Source organism: Chrysochloris asiatica, unplaced genomic scaffold, assembly GCF_000296735.1.
Source record: "Chrysochloris asiatica unplaced genomic scaffold, ChrAsi1.0 scaffold00312, whole genome shotgun sequence".
Classification (NCBI taxonomy): Eukaryota; Metazoa; Chordata; class Mammalia; order Afrosoricida; family Chrysochloridae; genus Chrysochloris; species Chrysochloris asiatica.
Window position 1 is genome coordinate 1,142,588 of NW_006408830.1, and position 15,976 is coordinate 1,158,563.

General features: G+C 52.0%; 2 protein-coding genes across 2 annotated transcripts; both read left to right on the forward strand.

Annotated features, from left to right (window-relative positions):
• Window positions 1-2,340: 2,340 nt before the first annotated feature.
• On the forward strand, window positions 2,341-12,055 carry ICAM1 (intercellular adhesion molecule 1). The gene is made up of 7 exons (XM_006875082.1): window positions 2,341-2,407; window positions 4,168-4,428; window positions 10,075-10,386; window positions 10,752-11,039; window positions 11,116-11,388; window positions 11,550-11,798; window positions 11,883-12,055. Exons 1-7 carry the CDS (start codon window positions 2,341-2,343, stop codon window positions 12,053-12,055), a joined length of 1,623 nt encoding a protein of 540 aa, XP_006875144.1.
• Window positions 12,056-13,561: 1,506 nt separating this feature from the next.
• Window positions 13,562-14,615, forward strand: ICAM4 (intercellular adhesion molecule 4 (Landsteiner-Wiener blood group)). Its single transcript, XM_006875161.1, has 3 exons — window positions 13,562-13,916; window positions 14,048-14,368; window positions 14,503-14,615. The coding sequence occupies exons 1-3, from the start codon at window positions 13,562-13,564 to the stop codon at window positions 14,613-14,615; spliced, it is 789 nt and encodes a 262-aa protein (XP_006875223.1).
• The last annotated feature ends 1,361 nt before the right edge of the window (window positions 14,616-15,976 follow it).

A 15,976-nucleotide genomic window follows, 5' to 3' on the forward strand; every position in this document is an offset into this window, starting at 1 on the left:
GAAACTACCAGTTGCTCCATGGAAGAAAGATGAGGCTTTCTGCTCCCATAAAGATTTATAGCCTCGGAAACCCTGTACAGGGTCGCTATGAGTCAGAACCGACTCCACGGCACATAACAACAACAAGAATTGAAGCCTTTGAATTATGGTATTGATGAAGAATGTTGACTATATCATGGATTACCAGAAGAAGACATAAATCCGTCTAGGAAGAAGTACAGTCAGAACGTTCCTTAGAAGTGAGGGTGGCCAAACTGCCGCTTAGAAATGTGGAAGTCCAGACTTTGTCTCACATACATTGGACATGTTATCAGAAGGGAGCAGTCCTTGTAGCCGGCCATCATGCTTGTTAAAGCCATGTGTCGGTGAGAAGGGTTGATACTGTGGCTGATTGTGAGGATGATGCAGGACAGGGCAGTGTTCTGTTGTCCCTGAGTCAGAACTGACTGGAAGATACCTAACAACAATCTTTACAGCAGTTAACCGCCGCATCTTTTTTCTACAGAGCAGCTGGTGGCTTAGCAGCCGAGCCACTCTGTCACCAGGGCTCCTTTAGTGCACGAGCACTGGATGAGTAACCTCAAAGCTGCTCTCAGAAACTCTACAAGGTCGCTATGAGTCAGAACTCATTACATAGCACACAACAGGCGCTCAATAAATAGTGTTGGATGTGAGGAAGGTCGACGCTTTGTGCCTGCAAGTGGAAGCTGTGCCGCGAGGTGGCGCTCGCCGTCCACACACTTCGGGCCAGGTCCCAGGACAGAGATGCGTACTGGCTAAAACTCCACCCGAAATAACCTGCAGCGCAGGATTTCCCCAGATTTACCCTTTTGCCCAGGCCGTTCCGGGGAGGGGATTCAGCACCCTCAAACCCTCAAGCAGAAAGATCCCCGTGGAAATTCCTTAGGAACAACTGGGGCGAGTGGGAGGGGTTGTGTGTGTGTGGGCGGGGGGGTGTCCATTTCTGGCCGGCTAGTGACTCGCAGCCTACAGAGGAAGGACCTGCTCATCCCCGGGGCCTCCCTCTCTTCCCCTTCTGCTGCGCGACCTCCCTGGCCCCTTCAGCAGGTCTCTATGGCGACGCAGCGCGTGCCCAACAACAGGAAACATTGGTCGGCGCTGCTCGGAGCTCAGAAACCCCAGAGTCCCGGTGAATGCCGGATCTTAGGGGTCACACGCGCAGGCGTGGCCGAGGAGTGGTGACTTCCCGCCTTCGCCCTACAGACACTACCATCCACCCCCATGCACCCTTCTCGTCCTGCTGGAGTCAGCCCAGGCAAAGACTGGCACATGCTGAGTACGGACGTCAGGGTCTCGAGTTACTAGGACAGCGCTTTGAGAACCCACAATCCCTATCCCACGTGTGGGGCTTGGTGGCAGCGTAACGCAACGGTGGCAGCGGCCCCTCTCGCCTCCTCTGTCAAGGTCTGACTGCTGCCTCCGTTTCCCCAAGCAGCCTGGGATGGGAATTGAGGGGCTCCGCGCAAGGCACACGTGGTTTCCTTCCTTTCTCTGGACACTGTAAATACACTCCAGCGGCCGAGCTAAAAGGGGAAGCAGGGCCCTGTGGGTAAGAGCACCCATGGGGGTAGGGGGAAACACACACTGACTCTCCCCCGGACGCTATGACGCCAAGTACTCCCCACCTCCGGGGTTCTCAGAACCTCGCAGTGCATTAGGTGCCTGGGCTGGCTGCTGGTTCTTCGCTGGAAATCTTGGTGTCAGCCGCGGGGAGGCCCAGACATGCACGGTTAGGGAGCCCGCCTCTTTAAGATTCCTGGGCTCGTTCGCTTGGTTAAAGATGCATGAACTGTGTGTGTGTGTGTGTGTGTGTGTGTGTGTGTGTGTGTGTCAGACTTGGGTGCGAATCCCCTTGCTCTCAGCTCGGAACCTCAGTTTACCCATCTTTAAAACGGACAAAACAACAGTCCTTACAATCCAGCATGGTTGGAAATATTTAATAAAGCGCTCAGCACAGGGTTAAGGCTGCATCCAGGTTAGCTCAGTGGGAGATTGGGACCCCTGGAGGCCACGGTACCCCCAGGTTGCTATACCCCAGTCCCTCCGCGGCAATCGCCTCCCTGATTGCTTCAACTCGGAAATTCCGATGCTCGATGGCCAGCAAGGAGGACGACCCCAGGCGCCGGGCACCCTCAAATCCGGAAATGCCAGAGCCCTTGGTCAGGAGGGAAGGCACGAGATTTCCGGGAAGGCAGCACCGCCCCCCCGACCCCCCAGTGACTTGGCGCTATAAAAGGCCGACGCACTATTTCGTGACCCAATCTGTTCTCGCACCCTGCACCCAGAACCTAAGAGCCATTTCTTCCCGCTTTGCCTACGATGGCTCCCCGCGGTGCCTGGACCTTGCTGGCAGCTCTCCCGGTCCTACTCGGGACTGTGCTCCCAGGTGAGTCGGGGACCGAGTGGCAATCGGGACCACCAGCATCCGGAATCTGGGCTGCGCCCTGGGCGCGGTGGGAGGACCGGCTCGTGGCTATTCGTATTGTTCTTCTGTGCTGTGCCTGTAAATCTTTAAGGGATCAGAAAGCCCCATTTTTCTCCCCGCTGGTAGTTTCGAAATGCTGACCCTGCGGTTAGCAGCCCGATTCGTAAGCTCCTTAGATGTCGACTATATGGAAAGGTGGATGACTCATGACCATTATTGGAGGGTTAGAGTCACAGATAGGAAGTCCAGTGAGTTCAAATGCAGACCCCCTCCCCATGTCCGTGTGTGAGTGTGTGTGTGAGTGAGAGAGACAGACCTCGGTCTGTGAATACCCTCCCTGAAGCTGTTTTCTCAACGTCAAGTGGGGAAGGATCAGCAGCCAATTTGCAGGGTTTGTTTGTGATCCAGCCCAGTGCCTGGCTCCAAGAAGCAGCCAGATTAAGACAGGGACTGGCCAAATTCAAGCTGAGTGAGGTTGGGGGGTCCCCCTCCCCCTACAAACACACATTCTGTTCCGCATCCCCCTCCCTTGGGGAAGTCCAGGGCTGTTTCTACTCAGGGGAATTCCAGGGTTGGCTTGCCCAGAGGCTAGAACTGGGAGACCTAGAACCCTCTCTGGGGAGGATGGGTGGAAAGGAGGACAGAGATCCTCAAAGGAGATGGTGGTGTTGGGCAACAGAAGAGTGGCAGATTGACTGTTTGGTGATCAACTTGATGCTGGGATGTGTCAGGTAAAGGGCTGAAATTGGATCACCACTTTCTAGCTGAGTAACTTCCTCTCTCTGAACCTCACCGTTTTGCTGGTGAAATGGGAATTGATCACAGAATCTCCCCTGGTGGACTTCCTGGAAAGTTTCTGTTCTCATATGTCTCCACCCCACCCAAGGTTTCGGGGGGAACCTTTTGGGACAAGAGCAGCGATGCAGAGGTAGTTTCAGACATTTCTTCAGATTTGCAGTTGTCAGAGTCTAAAACACAACCTCAGCCCTCCCTCCGCCTTATCCTCAGCCCCTTGCTACCAGCCCTGTGTAGGGATCATTCAAGTTAGTAGGGAATGGGACAAATGATAGTCACCCACCTTAAGGATTGAGACCCAGGGAGGGAACACTATTTACCAGCAGAGTTGGGAGCCAGCCTGACTTGAACTCTAAACTGTTGGACTTTGTTCTTGGACTTTGTGTACCATGCTCAGTCTTGGCATACCCTGGTCCTGGCGGGCTGGTCCCCTCCTCTTGGCCTCTTGGGAGGGAGGAGGGCACTCACTGATTGTTCCTTCACTGCTCTCCAATAGAGAATATGTCCTCAGGGAAGCTTGCACTGCCCACAGGATGTCCTGGGCTACATTTCCTCCTACTTGCTCTGTTTGCTTTCTCTTTGGCAGCCACCCTGCCTCGGGCCCTTTGCACTTGCTGTTCCCTTGGTCTGAAACTTACTTCCCTTTTCCTTAAATGGCTGGCTCTTATAGCAGCTATCTATACAGAAATCACCCTGTCACCAACCACTGTTCTAACACCCTGTTTTAATTGTGTCAAAGCTCTTAGTAACATCAGTAATTAATTATCTTGTTTGCTCCCAAATGTTTGTCTCTCCCACAGCAAAGGCAGGCAGTTTTGTTTTGTTGACGTCCATGGTTCCAGTACCCAGCCTAGGCTGGGGTCCCAGTAGGCCCTTTGATTTGGACCATCTGCCCCCTCCTCAAAGTGACCGGTTTTTCATTGCAGGGTGTGGAGGTGCTACAACATCGGTGGACCCCCCCAAGGCTACACTGCTCCATGGAGGTTCTTTACGAGTAAATTGTAGCACCACTTGTGACCAGCCCTCTGATGTGGGCCTGGAGACTGCGTTAAAAAAGGTTGAGGTGGCTCGTGGGACCAACTGGAAGATCTTTGAACTGAGTGATGTTCAAGAAGACAGCAAACCAATATGCTTTACAAACTGTGACAATAAGCAGACAATGTCTTCGATGTCCCTCACTGTCTACAGTAAGTGGGTAGCCCTGGGAGCCAGACTAAACAGACTGGGAAGGGGTTGGGCTCAGGCTGTCTTGTTACTTGGTGGTGGCACTGGGGAAGATAGATGGGGACATCCTTGGAAACCCCTCTTTAGACCTTGAGTATAGGTCAGACCTCGGCAGGAATTCTCAGCACACTCCAGAGAACCGGCTCTCTATGTCTCGTTCTGGAAGCACAGCTATGTCAAAGCCCTAGATCTTAAAAAGATGCCAAGGAAACATACACCACACACCCGCGCGGATTGGCAACTATCTGAAGAGTCGTTAACAACTATGTTGGCAAGGCTGTGGGGGAACAGGTATCTCTGAAACATCACTGGCAGGAATAGAAATATGAATGTTCCTGTAGTGGGGGATTTAGCATCAATTCTCAAAATGACACCATGCATGTACAGGTCCTTTGGATCCAACTCTGGGGAATTTGTTCTCCTCCAATGTTCTTGTCCACAAGGGAACTTGTGGGAAGACAAGGTCATTCCCTGTAGCTTTATTTGGATAGGCAACAGTTGGCAAAGCGCTCAAGTCCAGGGACCTCTGAAGTCATCCCTGGTTTGGCCATATAGTGGAATAGTATGCAGCTGTATAAAAGAATAAGGAAACTCCTTGTGAAGTGAAAAAGGGTGGGCTCCAAGGTGGCTGGTTGTTGTTGTTGCTAAGTACAGTCAAATCGGTTCTGACCCATAGCAACCCTGTATAGGGTTTCCGGGGAGTGACTAGTAAGCTTGAACCACCAACCTTGCAGTTCAAACAGTCTAGCGCATTAGCCCGCTGTGCTACATGAGCACTCTAAGGTGGCTGGTAGAGTACAGAAAAGGTTAGGCCCCTGGGTGGTGCAAAACATTGTGCTCAATGACTAACTGAAGAGTTGGCAGTCTGAATCCACCCAGTAACATGGAAGAGAGACCTGGCAGTCTGCTTTCATAAACATTATGGCCAAATCTTATGGAACATTTCATTCAGAATGGCCTTGATGGCAGCAGGTTTGGTTTCTGGTTTAAGGTGTACCCAGTGTGAAAGGAATGCTCCTCTCTGTCTTAAGAAGGGAGGGGCAGGCTGTCTTGATACCAGAGTTAATCCTGAATGGAGATATAAGAAGGGACACAGTGTTCACTGGGGTAACTTTTCTCGGTGTGTCCTTTCTTACTTGGGGGATTTTCAACTGTGAGAATAAGTGACTCAGGGCAAAAATAGATACAATCCAAATTTTAAAAAAGAGAAGGAGGGAAGGGGCTGTCCTTAGAGGTAATCAATCTTGTGTTGCCACTAGTGAGGTGACCCTGGGGACAGGGCTTCTAGGTTTCCTTTTCCATTACTTAGCTTTTTGAATGGGTCTAACAAAGTGGTAAAGTACAAAGGTGTCTGGGCAGAGGAAGCCTTTAAGCAAATGCTGGTTTTGCTTCTGCCTTAAGGATGTTTAAGTAGATGCTGTCACCCTTCCAGTGAGGAAAGTCCCCAAACATTCCTGGTGGCCTCTGAAAACCCCTTCTGTGAGCTGGGAAACCTTCTAGAAGGAACTTCTGCCTCTCGGCCTGATTATTGAAAGCTCACGCTGTTTGAGCCCCAGCTCCCCCACCTTTCTCCCTCCGTGACTGTGTAGATGACTTTGCCTTAATCTCCTCCTCCATGAAAGGAGCTGATGACTGGCATGCAGTAGTAAGGAAGTCAAAGGTGAGAGGGTCAGCTGAGAAAGGCGTTTTAGCTTGCCTCGGCCTCATCTTTATTGGCAGGATGAGCGCACAAGAGTTAAGTGCTCAGCTGGCTAACCAAAACGTTTGCAGTTCGAACCTACCCAGCAGCTGTGCAAGAAAGACATGGTAATCTTCTCCCATAAAGATTGTAGTTTAGAAACAGCTATAGGGCCATTCTGTGAGGCACTGTAGGGTCAGCACTTGACTTTAAACCACAAAGTCGGCAGTTCAAACCAACTAGCTGCTTCTTGGAAACCTTATAGAGGGTTGCTATGAGTCAGAACCGTCTCGACTGCACTTAACAACAACATAGGGCAGTTCTAATCTGTCACATGGTTGTCACATACCTAACAACAAGAACAACCAGGCTGTTTAAAGGAAACCTTGCTGTAACAATAATTAGAAATGATTTTTAAAAAATGAATAAAAGAACCAATTAATAAAGCCAAGAGGGCATTCCTGGATGGCTGAGGCTTCTCCCAAAAGATTAACGGTGTCATTCCTGGAGGACACGACCCCATCTGAGCCTTGGAAGGATTCGTAGGAGTTGGTAAAGACAGATACTCTGAGCAGAGGGGAATAGCCCAAACAGGGGTCTAGAGGGACTGTCCTGATCAGGAGCAAGAGGGGTTCAATGTAACTGGGTTGACTGGAGCTATGACGACGTTGGCAGGGTCTTGAATGCCAGACTCGGATCTTCTCCTTCTCGGGGCAATGAGGAGCCATGGAAGGTGTATGAACAGGCCAGGAATCTAGAAAACAGAAAACTGGAGGGCCAAGGAGCAGGTGGCCAGGAGTCTCATCCAGGTCACGTGCGGGAAGGGCCGGGCTGGCAAATATTTGAAAAGTGAAGTCAAAGGCCTTGCTTGGTGAAGGAGCAGAGGGGAGCAGATGAAAGACGGGGAGGGAAAATCAGAACACGTCTTCTCCCACCCTGGCCCAGTTCTTCAAGGCAGGGAACTGTGCTTATGGAACTGCTGGATGCCATTTGGGGACTGAAGTTTGAGCTGAAATTTGTAGCAGGCTCTGAGAGATAAGAGCCAGATGTTGGGATTTTCTCATGCCTTTTTTTTTTTTTTTTTAGCAGTTTTATTGAGATATAATTCACATACCACAACATTCGTCCTTTTCAAGGGGACAGTTGAGTGGATGTTCGTGCTGTACATGGAACTGACAACAGCTCCACTGTTTAATTTCAGAATGTTTTCCATCATCCCCAGAAGAAACTGTCTGCCATTTAAACTAACTCTCTCAGCGTCTTTGGTGGATTCATAATAGTCCTACCTCTGTTATTGGTGGTGTTTTTAAGTGTTGTTGAGTCAGTTCTGACCCACAGTGACCCTCTATAGGATTTCTGAGGAGCTGCTGGTGACCTTGAACCGCTGACCTTGCGGGTCAAACCAACTTTGCAGATCAGTGCATTAACCTGCAGAGCCACAACAAGACTGCAGTCGTACCTCTACTGGCCCCATTTTACAGCTTAAGAAACTGAGGTTCAGCCAATGTCACTTGCCATCTGCTCACATTAAAGAATCAAGAAGGCTGGGAACCAAACCCAGACCCAATTGGCTTCTGACATTTTAGTGGCAGTGCATTAGCAAGTGGCACTGTAGGCTAAGCACTAGACTACACTGACCACAAGGTCAGTAATTCAAACCTACCAGCCACTCTGCAGGAGAAAGATGAGGCTGTGTGCTCCCATAAAGATTTACAGCCTCAGAAACCCTATAAAGGGTCACTATGAGTTGGAACTGACTAGATGGCCCTTAACAAGAACAACGATGAGTCAACAAGACTCCTGGTGTGGTGCTGTAGGGTCAGTACTGGACTGCAAGCCACAAGGTTGCTAGTTCAAACCCACTAGCTGCACCTTAGAATCCCTATATAGGATTGCTATGAGTCGAAACGGACTCCACAGCACACCACCACCACTGTGTGCCAGGCATCACAGGGAATAAAAACAGAAAGTTCACCTGCCTGAGGCCTGACACCCTATGGGGGAAACAGAGGAGAAACACGTTAACTGAGTAGATTATATTTATACTGATAAAAGCTATTCCAGTATATTTTCATTCCATTTCTCCACAAACTTTTTGAAGCCTCCTCATATGTTAAATATATAAAAAGGAGCTCTGGTAGCATAGTGGTTATGAATCAGGCTGCGAACCTCAAGGTCAGCAGTTCGAAACTACCAGTTGTTTTGCGGGAGAAAGATGAGGCTTTCTGCTCCGGTAAAGACTTACAGCCTCGGAAACCCTGTTCAGGGTCTCTATGAGTCGGAACCGACTCCACGGCACATCACAACAACAACAACAACAACACATGTTAAAAGGTGATGGACACTATGGAGAAGAAGGGGGAGGGATCTTTTTAAACAATGCTCAGTGGACCATTGTTTAAATGAGTGTCCCTCATTTACCTGACCAGATAGAGCCCTTGGTGGTGGACTTCAAGGTTCCTTGCCATTTTGCACTCTCTAAGATTCTGTAAAGTTTTACTAAAAGTAATACAGAAACAGCTACAATCATACATTGACAGAGAACTTCCAGAGGTTCAAGCTGGATTCAGAAGAGGATGTGGAATGAGGGATATCATTGCAGATGTCCGATGGATCTTAACTGAAAGCAGAAAATACCAGAAAGATATTTACCTGTGCTTTATTGACTACGCAAAGGCCTACAATTGTGTGGATCATGACAAGCTATGGACAACATTGTGAAGTATGAGTATTCCAGAACACTTAATTGTGCTTATGTGTAATCTGTACCAAGAGGCAGTTGTTCAAACAGAACATGGGAACACTGAATGGTTTAAAATTAAGAAAGGTGTGTGACAGGGTTGTATTCTTTCACCATACTTATTCAACCTGTATGCTGAGCAAATAATCCAAGAAGCTGGGTTATATGAAGAAAAACATGGCATCCTTGAAGTTGTCAAGGACTTCATTCTTCTTGGATCAACTATCAACACTCATGGAAGCAGCAGTCAAGAGATCAAACGACCTATTGCATTAGGCAAATCTGCTGCACAAGACCTTTTTAAAGTGTTGAAGAGCAAAGATATCAGCTTGAAGACTAAGGTGCGCGTAACCCAAGCCATGGTATTTTCAATAACCTCATATGCATGCGAAAGCTGGGCAGTGAATAAGGAAGACTGTAGAAGAATTGATGCTTTTGAGTTATGGTGTTGGAGGAGAATATTGAAAGTTCCATGGACTGCCAAAAGAACCAATAGATCTGTTTTGGAAGAAGTGCAGCCAGAGTGCTTTTGGAGACCAAGATGGCCAAACTTCGTCTCTCATACTTCGGACATATTGTCAGGAGGGACGAGTCACTGGAGAAGGATATCATGTTTGGTAAAGTGGAGGGTCAGAGAAAACGAGGAAGACCCCCAGCGAGATGGATTGGCAAAGTGGCAGCATCAATGGGTTCAAGCGTAGCAGCAACAATTGTGAGGTTGGCCCAGGATCGGGCAGTGTTTCGGTCTGTTGTGCATATGGTCTCTATGAGTCAGTACCCACTTGATGGCACCTAACAACAACAACAAGATCCTGCAATGAATAAAGAATGTTTTGGCCCCTTCACAAACACTTGGGGCCTTCTCACCAGTTTCACTGAAGTTCTTGACATTCTTACAGAGCCTTAAGCAGCAGCAAGTATGGTACTGCCCTGGGGACAACTTGAGGTAGGAGCACGAATAAGTAGTTTCTATTTGCTTTTGCAGTTTCCATAGTTAACTGTGAGAGAACTTTTAGCAATTTAAAACGAATTCCCAGAGGCACTCTTTTCTGAAGATAAGCCTTATTTCGCTGTGGTGGGGCGTGTTTCAGGGGAGAGTGGAGGGTGGGGAGGCCAGGTGCAGCCAGCGCCCCAGCGTCTCCTGCAGGCCAAGGGTGCTATTCAACTCACAGCTACCCCTACTCTCCGCAGGGTTCCCGGAGCTCGTGGAGCTGGCACCCTTGCCCTTCTGGCAGCCGGTGGGTGAGAACTTCACCCTAAGCTGCCAGGTGAAGGGTGGAGCGCCCCGGGATAGCCTCAAGGTGGTGCTGCTCCGCGGGGAGGAGGAGCTGGGCCGACAGCCCGTGGTAGGGGAGCCCGCCGAGGTCCCTTTCACGATGTCGATGCCGGCACGCAGGGAGGACCACGGTGCCAACTTCTCCTGTCTCACGGAACTGGACCTGCGGTCTCAAGGCGTGGCACTGTTTAAGAATAGTTCGACCTCCAGGCAGCTCCAGACGTTTGGTGAGGCGCCTTCAGAAAGGGTGGGTTTAGGGGCAAGCAGTACTTCCGCTTGGGGGTCAGAACTCTTGGGGAGGAAGGACCCCTAGCTGTGAGACCCCCCCCAATTGCAGAGGCTTCTGGGAAAAGCATGCCCATAGCCACTGGAGTGGGTTGTCCTGGGATAGGATGCCAAAGGCCGCAGGGTTATTTGAGAAGGCTGGGACCCTGGCCAAGGAGTGAGTGGGTCCTGGGATGCTAGTGACCCGTGACCCATGCCACAGTGTCCAGAAAGAGGGTGTTCCAGGTAGGGCCATGAAAATACCTTAGGAAAGGGTGACAGGATGCTTGTCCCCTCTGTTCACTCACTCCTTGCCCTCTCTCCCCAGTCCTTCCAGAGACCGATCCGCTCCTCACCGCCCCCCAGATCTTTGAGGTGGGCCAAAACACGACCGTGAGCTGCTCCTTGAAAGGGGTGTTTCCAGCCAGGGAGGCCCAGGTCTACTTGACGTTAGGGGACACGCCACTGAGCCCTGTAATGGTGTCCAACGCAGCCCCGGAGTCTGTCATGGCCACCGCCGTGGCAAATAAATATGAGGAGGGTGTCCAGACCCTGAAATGTGTGGTAATCGTGGGCAACCAAAGCTGCGACTCCTGGAAGACAGTGACAGTCTACAGTAAGAGGTGGCTGAAGTGGGGAGTCTGAGGGTGGGGCTGGCAAAAGCTGGGGCTCACTCTATGCCTCGCCCCCAGACTTCCCGGATCCTAACCTGACCTTGAGCAACCTGGAGGTCTCTGAATCGACGGAGGTGAATGTTGTGTGCCAGGCCCATGATGCAGCTGTGGTGACACTGACCGGGGTTCCAGTCCCTACCTCAACCCCAATCCGGTCCTCAAACTGGAAGGTCCATTTCCAGTTTAACGCCAGCGCTGAGGACAACGGGCGAAGCTTCACCTGCTCGGCTGTCCTGGAAGTAGACGGGCAGGTGATCTACAAAAAACAGACCCAGGAACTCCGTGTGCTGTGTGAGTGTGTAGGATGACCCCTGACCTCTAAGGCCAAACCCCTAAGACCCTATAAGCTTCTGCCCTCCAAAGCCTGCTCCCACCTCCATTCCCGATTCTTACCTAAGCCCTCTGGAGTCCTGGGTCCCTGATCCCAGCTCCACCTTGCTGTGATTCTCCAGATGGTCCCCGCCTAAATGAAGAGGACTGCCCAGGCAACTGGACTTGGACTGAAGGCTCAGAGCAGACCCTAAAGTGCCAAGCTTGGGGAAACCCACGCCCCAAACTGAATTGTCACAGAAAAGAGGATGCGTTCTCACTGCCCATCGGGGACCTGAGGCCTGTGAAACGGGAGCATTCAGGCATCTATCTGTGTCAGGCTGTGAGCACACAGGGCAAAGTGACACGCCAAGTGGTGGTGAATGTGCTCTGTGAGTGTGCGGGTGTGTGGGACTGGGTGGGGTGGGACAGGGGGCCCAACTCAGCTCTCACCACCTCCTGTGTCCTTCCCACAGACAAGGACAACTTGTTGGCCATCATCATTACGGTGACAGTTGGGATCATACTGTGCGCTGCAGTCTTAACAGCTTGGTTCTACAACCGCCAGCGGAAAATCAGGAAGTACAAGCTACAAAAGGCCCAGGAGGCAGCCTCCATGAAGATGAACATGCCTCCCTCACCACCCTGAGCCCAACCCAGGGCTGGACTCCTCCACATGGTGGCAGTGGTGCCGTATTGGACATGGTAGATAGACACATTCAGCTCCACCCACCTCCTCCAGACACCAGAGGACAGGAGAGTGGCCTCAGCTGGCATACAGTTCAGTGCTTGGTGTCACGGCATCTGCACACCTAGGCCTCCCACCTGACCTGTATTCACAGCGCTGAGCAGAGAGGAGGAAACAAGACTTAAGTCTGACCTGGCCACAAGGGGAGTATTGATAGACACATACTCTCAATATGGGGACACGTGGCCAGGAGACAGAAGCTCACCTCCCACATCACATGCTGAGGCCCCACAGCCTGCAGGACAGAGTGGGCCTGCACAAACACACATAGTGTTGAAACACAGAGTCCCACACTTCCTCCAAGGGATGCCAGCTCCAGCACTGTACCGTCATCTCCAATTCTTGATGATGCCATATTTATTCATTTGTTCTTTCACCAGATATTTATTGAGTGCCTTCTGTGTCTGCTAGAATGCTGAGCGAGGCAAATGCCCTCAGGGAGTTCTCAGTCTAACCTCATTCAGGACTGCCTGGTACAGTTGTACTGGTTGTGCGCTGCTTGAGGGAGCCTGGCAAAAAGCCCAAGTGGGGTTGGAAGTCCTCACTCCATTGGCAGGGTCATTACCCCAGAAGGGGCATCCTTTTCAAAGTTTTGCCAAAAGCACTGCCCGAACTAACAATGCTGACATGCCTGTGGATGATCCCCTAAACCCTTACCCCCCAGCACTGATGATGACCTCAGTTAGCAGCCTCCCCACCCAAAAACATCTCTGCCAGTGCTAACAATGACATTCAGTGATGAGGCCTAAACATGGGTGCCTCTGAGCAGCAAACCCACAGAACTCCATGTAACCACACCCAGCCCCTGAGCGCCTATGTCCTGTCCTACCTGCTTCCAGCTCTGTGAGACCATAACAAGAAGAAAACACTCTCCACACTCCAAATTCCTGCCATTTTGCAAGCCCTGTAAGCAGTGGGGAAGGTGGCCAAGGTTTCAGAGGACCCCTCCCAGCACTGGAAGCCTCGCCCTTGAATAAAGCTTTTTCATCTTCCCCAAGCCTTGTGTGAGTTGAGGAGACATGTCACTTCCAGCTGGAACCCTTTCTAGCAGCTCTACCAAAGCCCTGTCCTCCCACTTCCTCCCCTAAGAGAGGGCTGTGGTTCAAGGCCCAACCCTGGGGCTCTGCTCCAATTCTGAGTCTGTTTATGACCTTTCCGGACTCTAGTGAAAACTAAAAGCTCCTCCAAAAAAAAAAATCGCTTTGACATTTGGTTTATAATGGGGTCTGGAATCTAATTCTTGAGCTGACGGAGAGGAGTATTTGTTGTAGGCTTCGTGGGCTCTGGGGTGAGCGTGAAGGGGCTCTTTCTCTGGGTGGGGCCGAGTAGGCGGGCCTAACGGCCTCCTTATCTGACCCAGCCAGCCGTGACTCCTGGCTCTGGGCCCCTCAGTTCGGGCTATTTGCCATGGGGTCTCTGCTCCCCCTTTCGCTGTTTCTTTTGCTGGCGGTCGACTACTTGGAAGGTGAGAGCGCTCGGGGACGTCGGGCTGCGGGGACCTCAGCGCCCTTCTGGGTGCGCTTAAACCCGGAGTTCGTGGCGGTGCCGCCAGGGGGCTCAGTGTGGCTCAACTGCAGTAGCAGTTGCCCCCTGCCGGAGGGCTCCGAACTTCGCAGTCGGCTGCGGCGGGGCAAGACACTCAGTGGGCCGGGTTGGACGTCCTACGAGCTGCTGGACGTGAGGGCCTGGAGTTCTGACGTGCATTGCTTCATCACTTGCAAGGGAGAAACGCGCTGGGCCACGGCCAGAGTCACCGCCTACAGTGAGGGTCCAGGGCCTGTACCGGAAGGGGTTGAGGGGCGAGGGGCGAGGGGCGAGGGGCGAGGGACGGGAGGTTGACAGTCGCGCTAGGGGGCGCCTGTAGGCCTTGCTCAGCAGCTCTTCTTGTCTCAGAACGGCCTCACAGCGTGATCCTGGAGCCTGTGATCCTGAAGCCTCCGTTCTTAGTGGGCCGCAAGTACACGCTGCGTTGCCTCGTGACGCACGTGTTCCCCGTGGGCTTCCTGGTGGTGAGTTTGCGGCGTGGTGGCCGAGTCATCTACTCGGAGAGCCTTGAGCGCTTCACGGGCTTGGATCTGGCCAATGTGACCCTGACCTACTCATTGCCCTCCGGATCCCGCGACCTCTGGCAGCCTGTGACGTGCCATGCGCGCCTGAATCTCGACGGCCTGGTGGTTCGCAGCAGCTCGGCGCCCCTGACGCTGACCGCCCTGGGTGAGGCACCTCTGAAAACCCTGGGGACTTGGAGAGAGGGTGGGGAAGGTCCTAACTCCAGAAGGAGTCTCGGCGCCTGCGTGAACTCCACTCTAGACCACAGTCGGTTCCTGATTTCCATCTCCTGTCCTCAGCTTGGAACACCGAATCCAAAGCCTTGTCCTTCACCTCCATTGCAGCCCTTGTGGGGATCCTTCTCGCCGTGGGAGCCGCTTACCTACGCAAGTACTTGGCCACACGGGCCTAGGTGTTAGGGAAGAGTGTGTGGAGTGGTTCAGCCAGCTGAACCGAAGCCGGAGACAAAATCTGGAGCAATTTGAGGATCCCAGATCAGTAAAGTCTTCCTCAGATCCACCCAGAACAATAAAGGCTTTGTCCTCTGGCCTAACCGTTCTCCTAAATTAGTGCGTTTCCTCGGAGGAAGTGGTCTCCTCACTTTCTCCAAGTTCTTTGTTTTCCTGAGGGCACCTGAGGTCTTCTCACTTAGACCTACCTGGGATCCTCTGAGCCCCAATACCTTTGCGTTCCAGTGGATATAATGAAACATACTCCTTTGGGCCTTATCATTCCTGTGCAGATGGGCAAAGCTGGGCCCAAGAGGACCATGAAGGAGGGGTTTGGTTCATGATCTGGCTTTTCTTGATTGTCTCTGACTGCCACGCAAAAATTCTGATTGGTTGTTAAGTTTCCTTCCTCGCCCACACCTCCATTTTAGACCCTGTACTTTCCTGGACGAGGGTAGAGCAAGAATCGTCCCTCACACTTCATGATTAGTGCTGGAGGTGAGCACACAAATGGACAGGGTCACGTGGACATATTAAGAGACAGCTACCAGAAGAGGTACCAGGTAGAAGGGGTAATCAGATGCTCTACATGGAGTTTACAGACTGGTGTCATATTGTCCTGGTAGTCACGGAGCTGCGTGGGCACATGGTAGGGTTGGGTCCAAGCTTAGGATTTTGATGCGGTGTTGAAAGCACTACAGTTGATCTCTGGGGCTCGCGTGGTCACAGAATCCGTGTTGGGTGCTCAGTAGAGCCCACGCGATCCAGGGCGTTACCCTGGGCGCCGCAGGCGGATTCAGGGGCGCCCCTCCGCTGCTCGCTCTCACACACGCCGAGTAGACACGTGCCTGCTGCACGCTGGGTAAATACAGACCCGGAGCCCAGCCGACCCTAATTTAGACGCCCGCGAATGCTGCGCCTATGCACACGTGTTCTTGGCTCACTGGCACTCATCCCCTCCCCCTCCGTCGCGTGCCGGGGCGAGCAAGAGGGGGACGAAAGGACATGACTGTAACCTCGAGATCCCCCTGAGTTAAAAGGGGAAGAAGGATCAGTGAGGGTGGCAGCCTCCTGCTGTATCCTAGAATTCTCCCCTTTCCATCCTGTGCTGTACAAACCTCTTCTAGCACCCAAATCAGTCCCCGCCTAAGGGGCGCTAGTGGGAGGGACTAAATATGGAGGCGGGGACTGGAGACCAGCTCATTATCATAGCATCCAAGGTAGGCGATTTAGCATCCCTGACCTCCGCGTCGCCGCCGGGGATGACGCGGGAGCTCGCAGCCGCCCCCAAAAAGCTTCAGGCGCTCGGGCGAGCTTCCTTGTA

Bases quoted from the DNA above. Each gene is read 5' to 3' on its own strand.
- ICAM1 (XM_006875082.1), top strand. From the start codon at position 2,341: ATGGCTCCCCGCGGTGCCTGGACCTTGCTGGCAGCTCTCCCGGTCCTA. The intron at 4,429-10,074 runs GTAAGTGGGTAG...TACTCTCCGCAG, and splicing joins GATGTCCCTCACTGTCTACA to GGTTCCCGGAGCTCGTGGAG. The intron at 10,387-10,751 runs GTGAGGCGCCTT...CTCTCTCCCCAG, and splicing joins CAGGCAGCTCCAGACGTTTG to TCCTTCCAGAGACCGATCCG.
- ICAM4 (XM_006875161.1), top strand. From the start codon at position 13,562: ATGGGGTCTCTGCTCCCCCTTTCGCTGTTTCTTTTGCTGGCGGTCGAC. The intron at 13,917-14,047 runs GTGAGGGTCCAG...TTCTTGTCTCAG, and splicing joins GGCCAGAGTCACCGCCTACA to AACGGCCTCACAGCGTGATC. The intron at 14,369-14,502 runs GTGAGGCACCTC...TCCTGTCCTCAG, and splicing joins CCTGACGCTGACCGCCCTGG to CTTGGAACACCGAATCCAAA.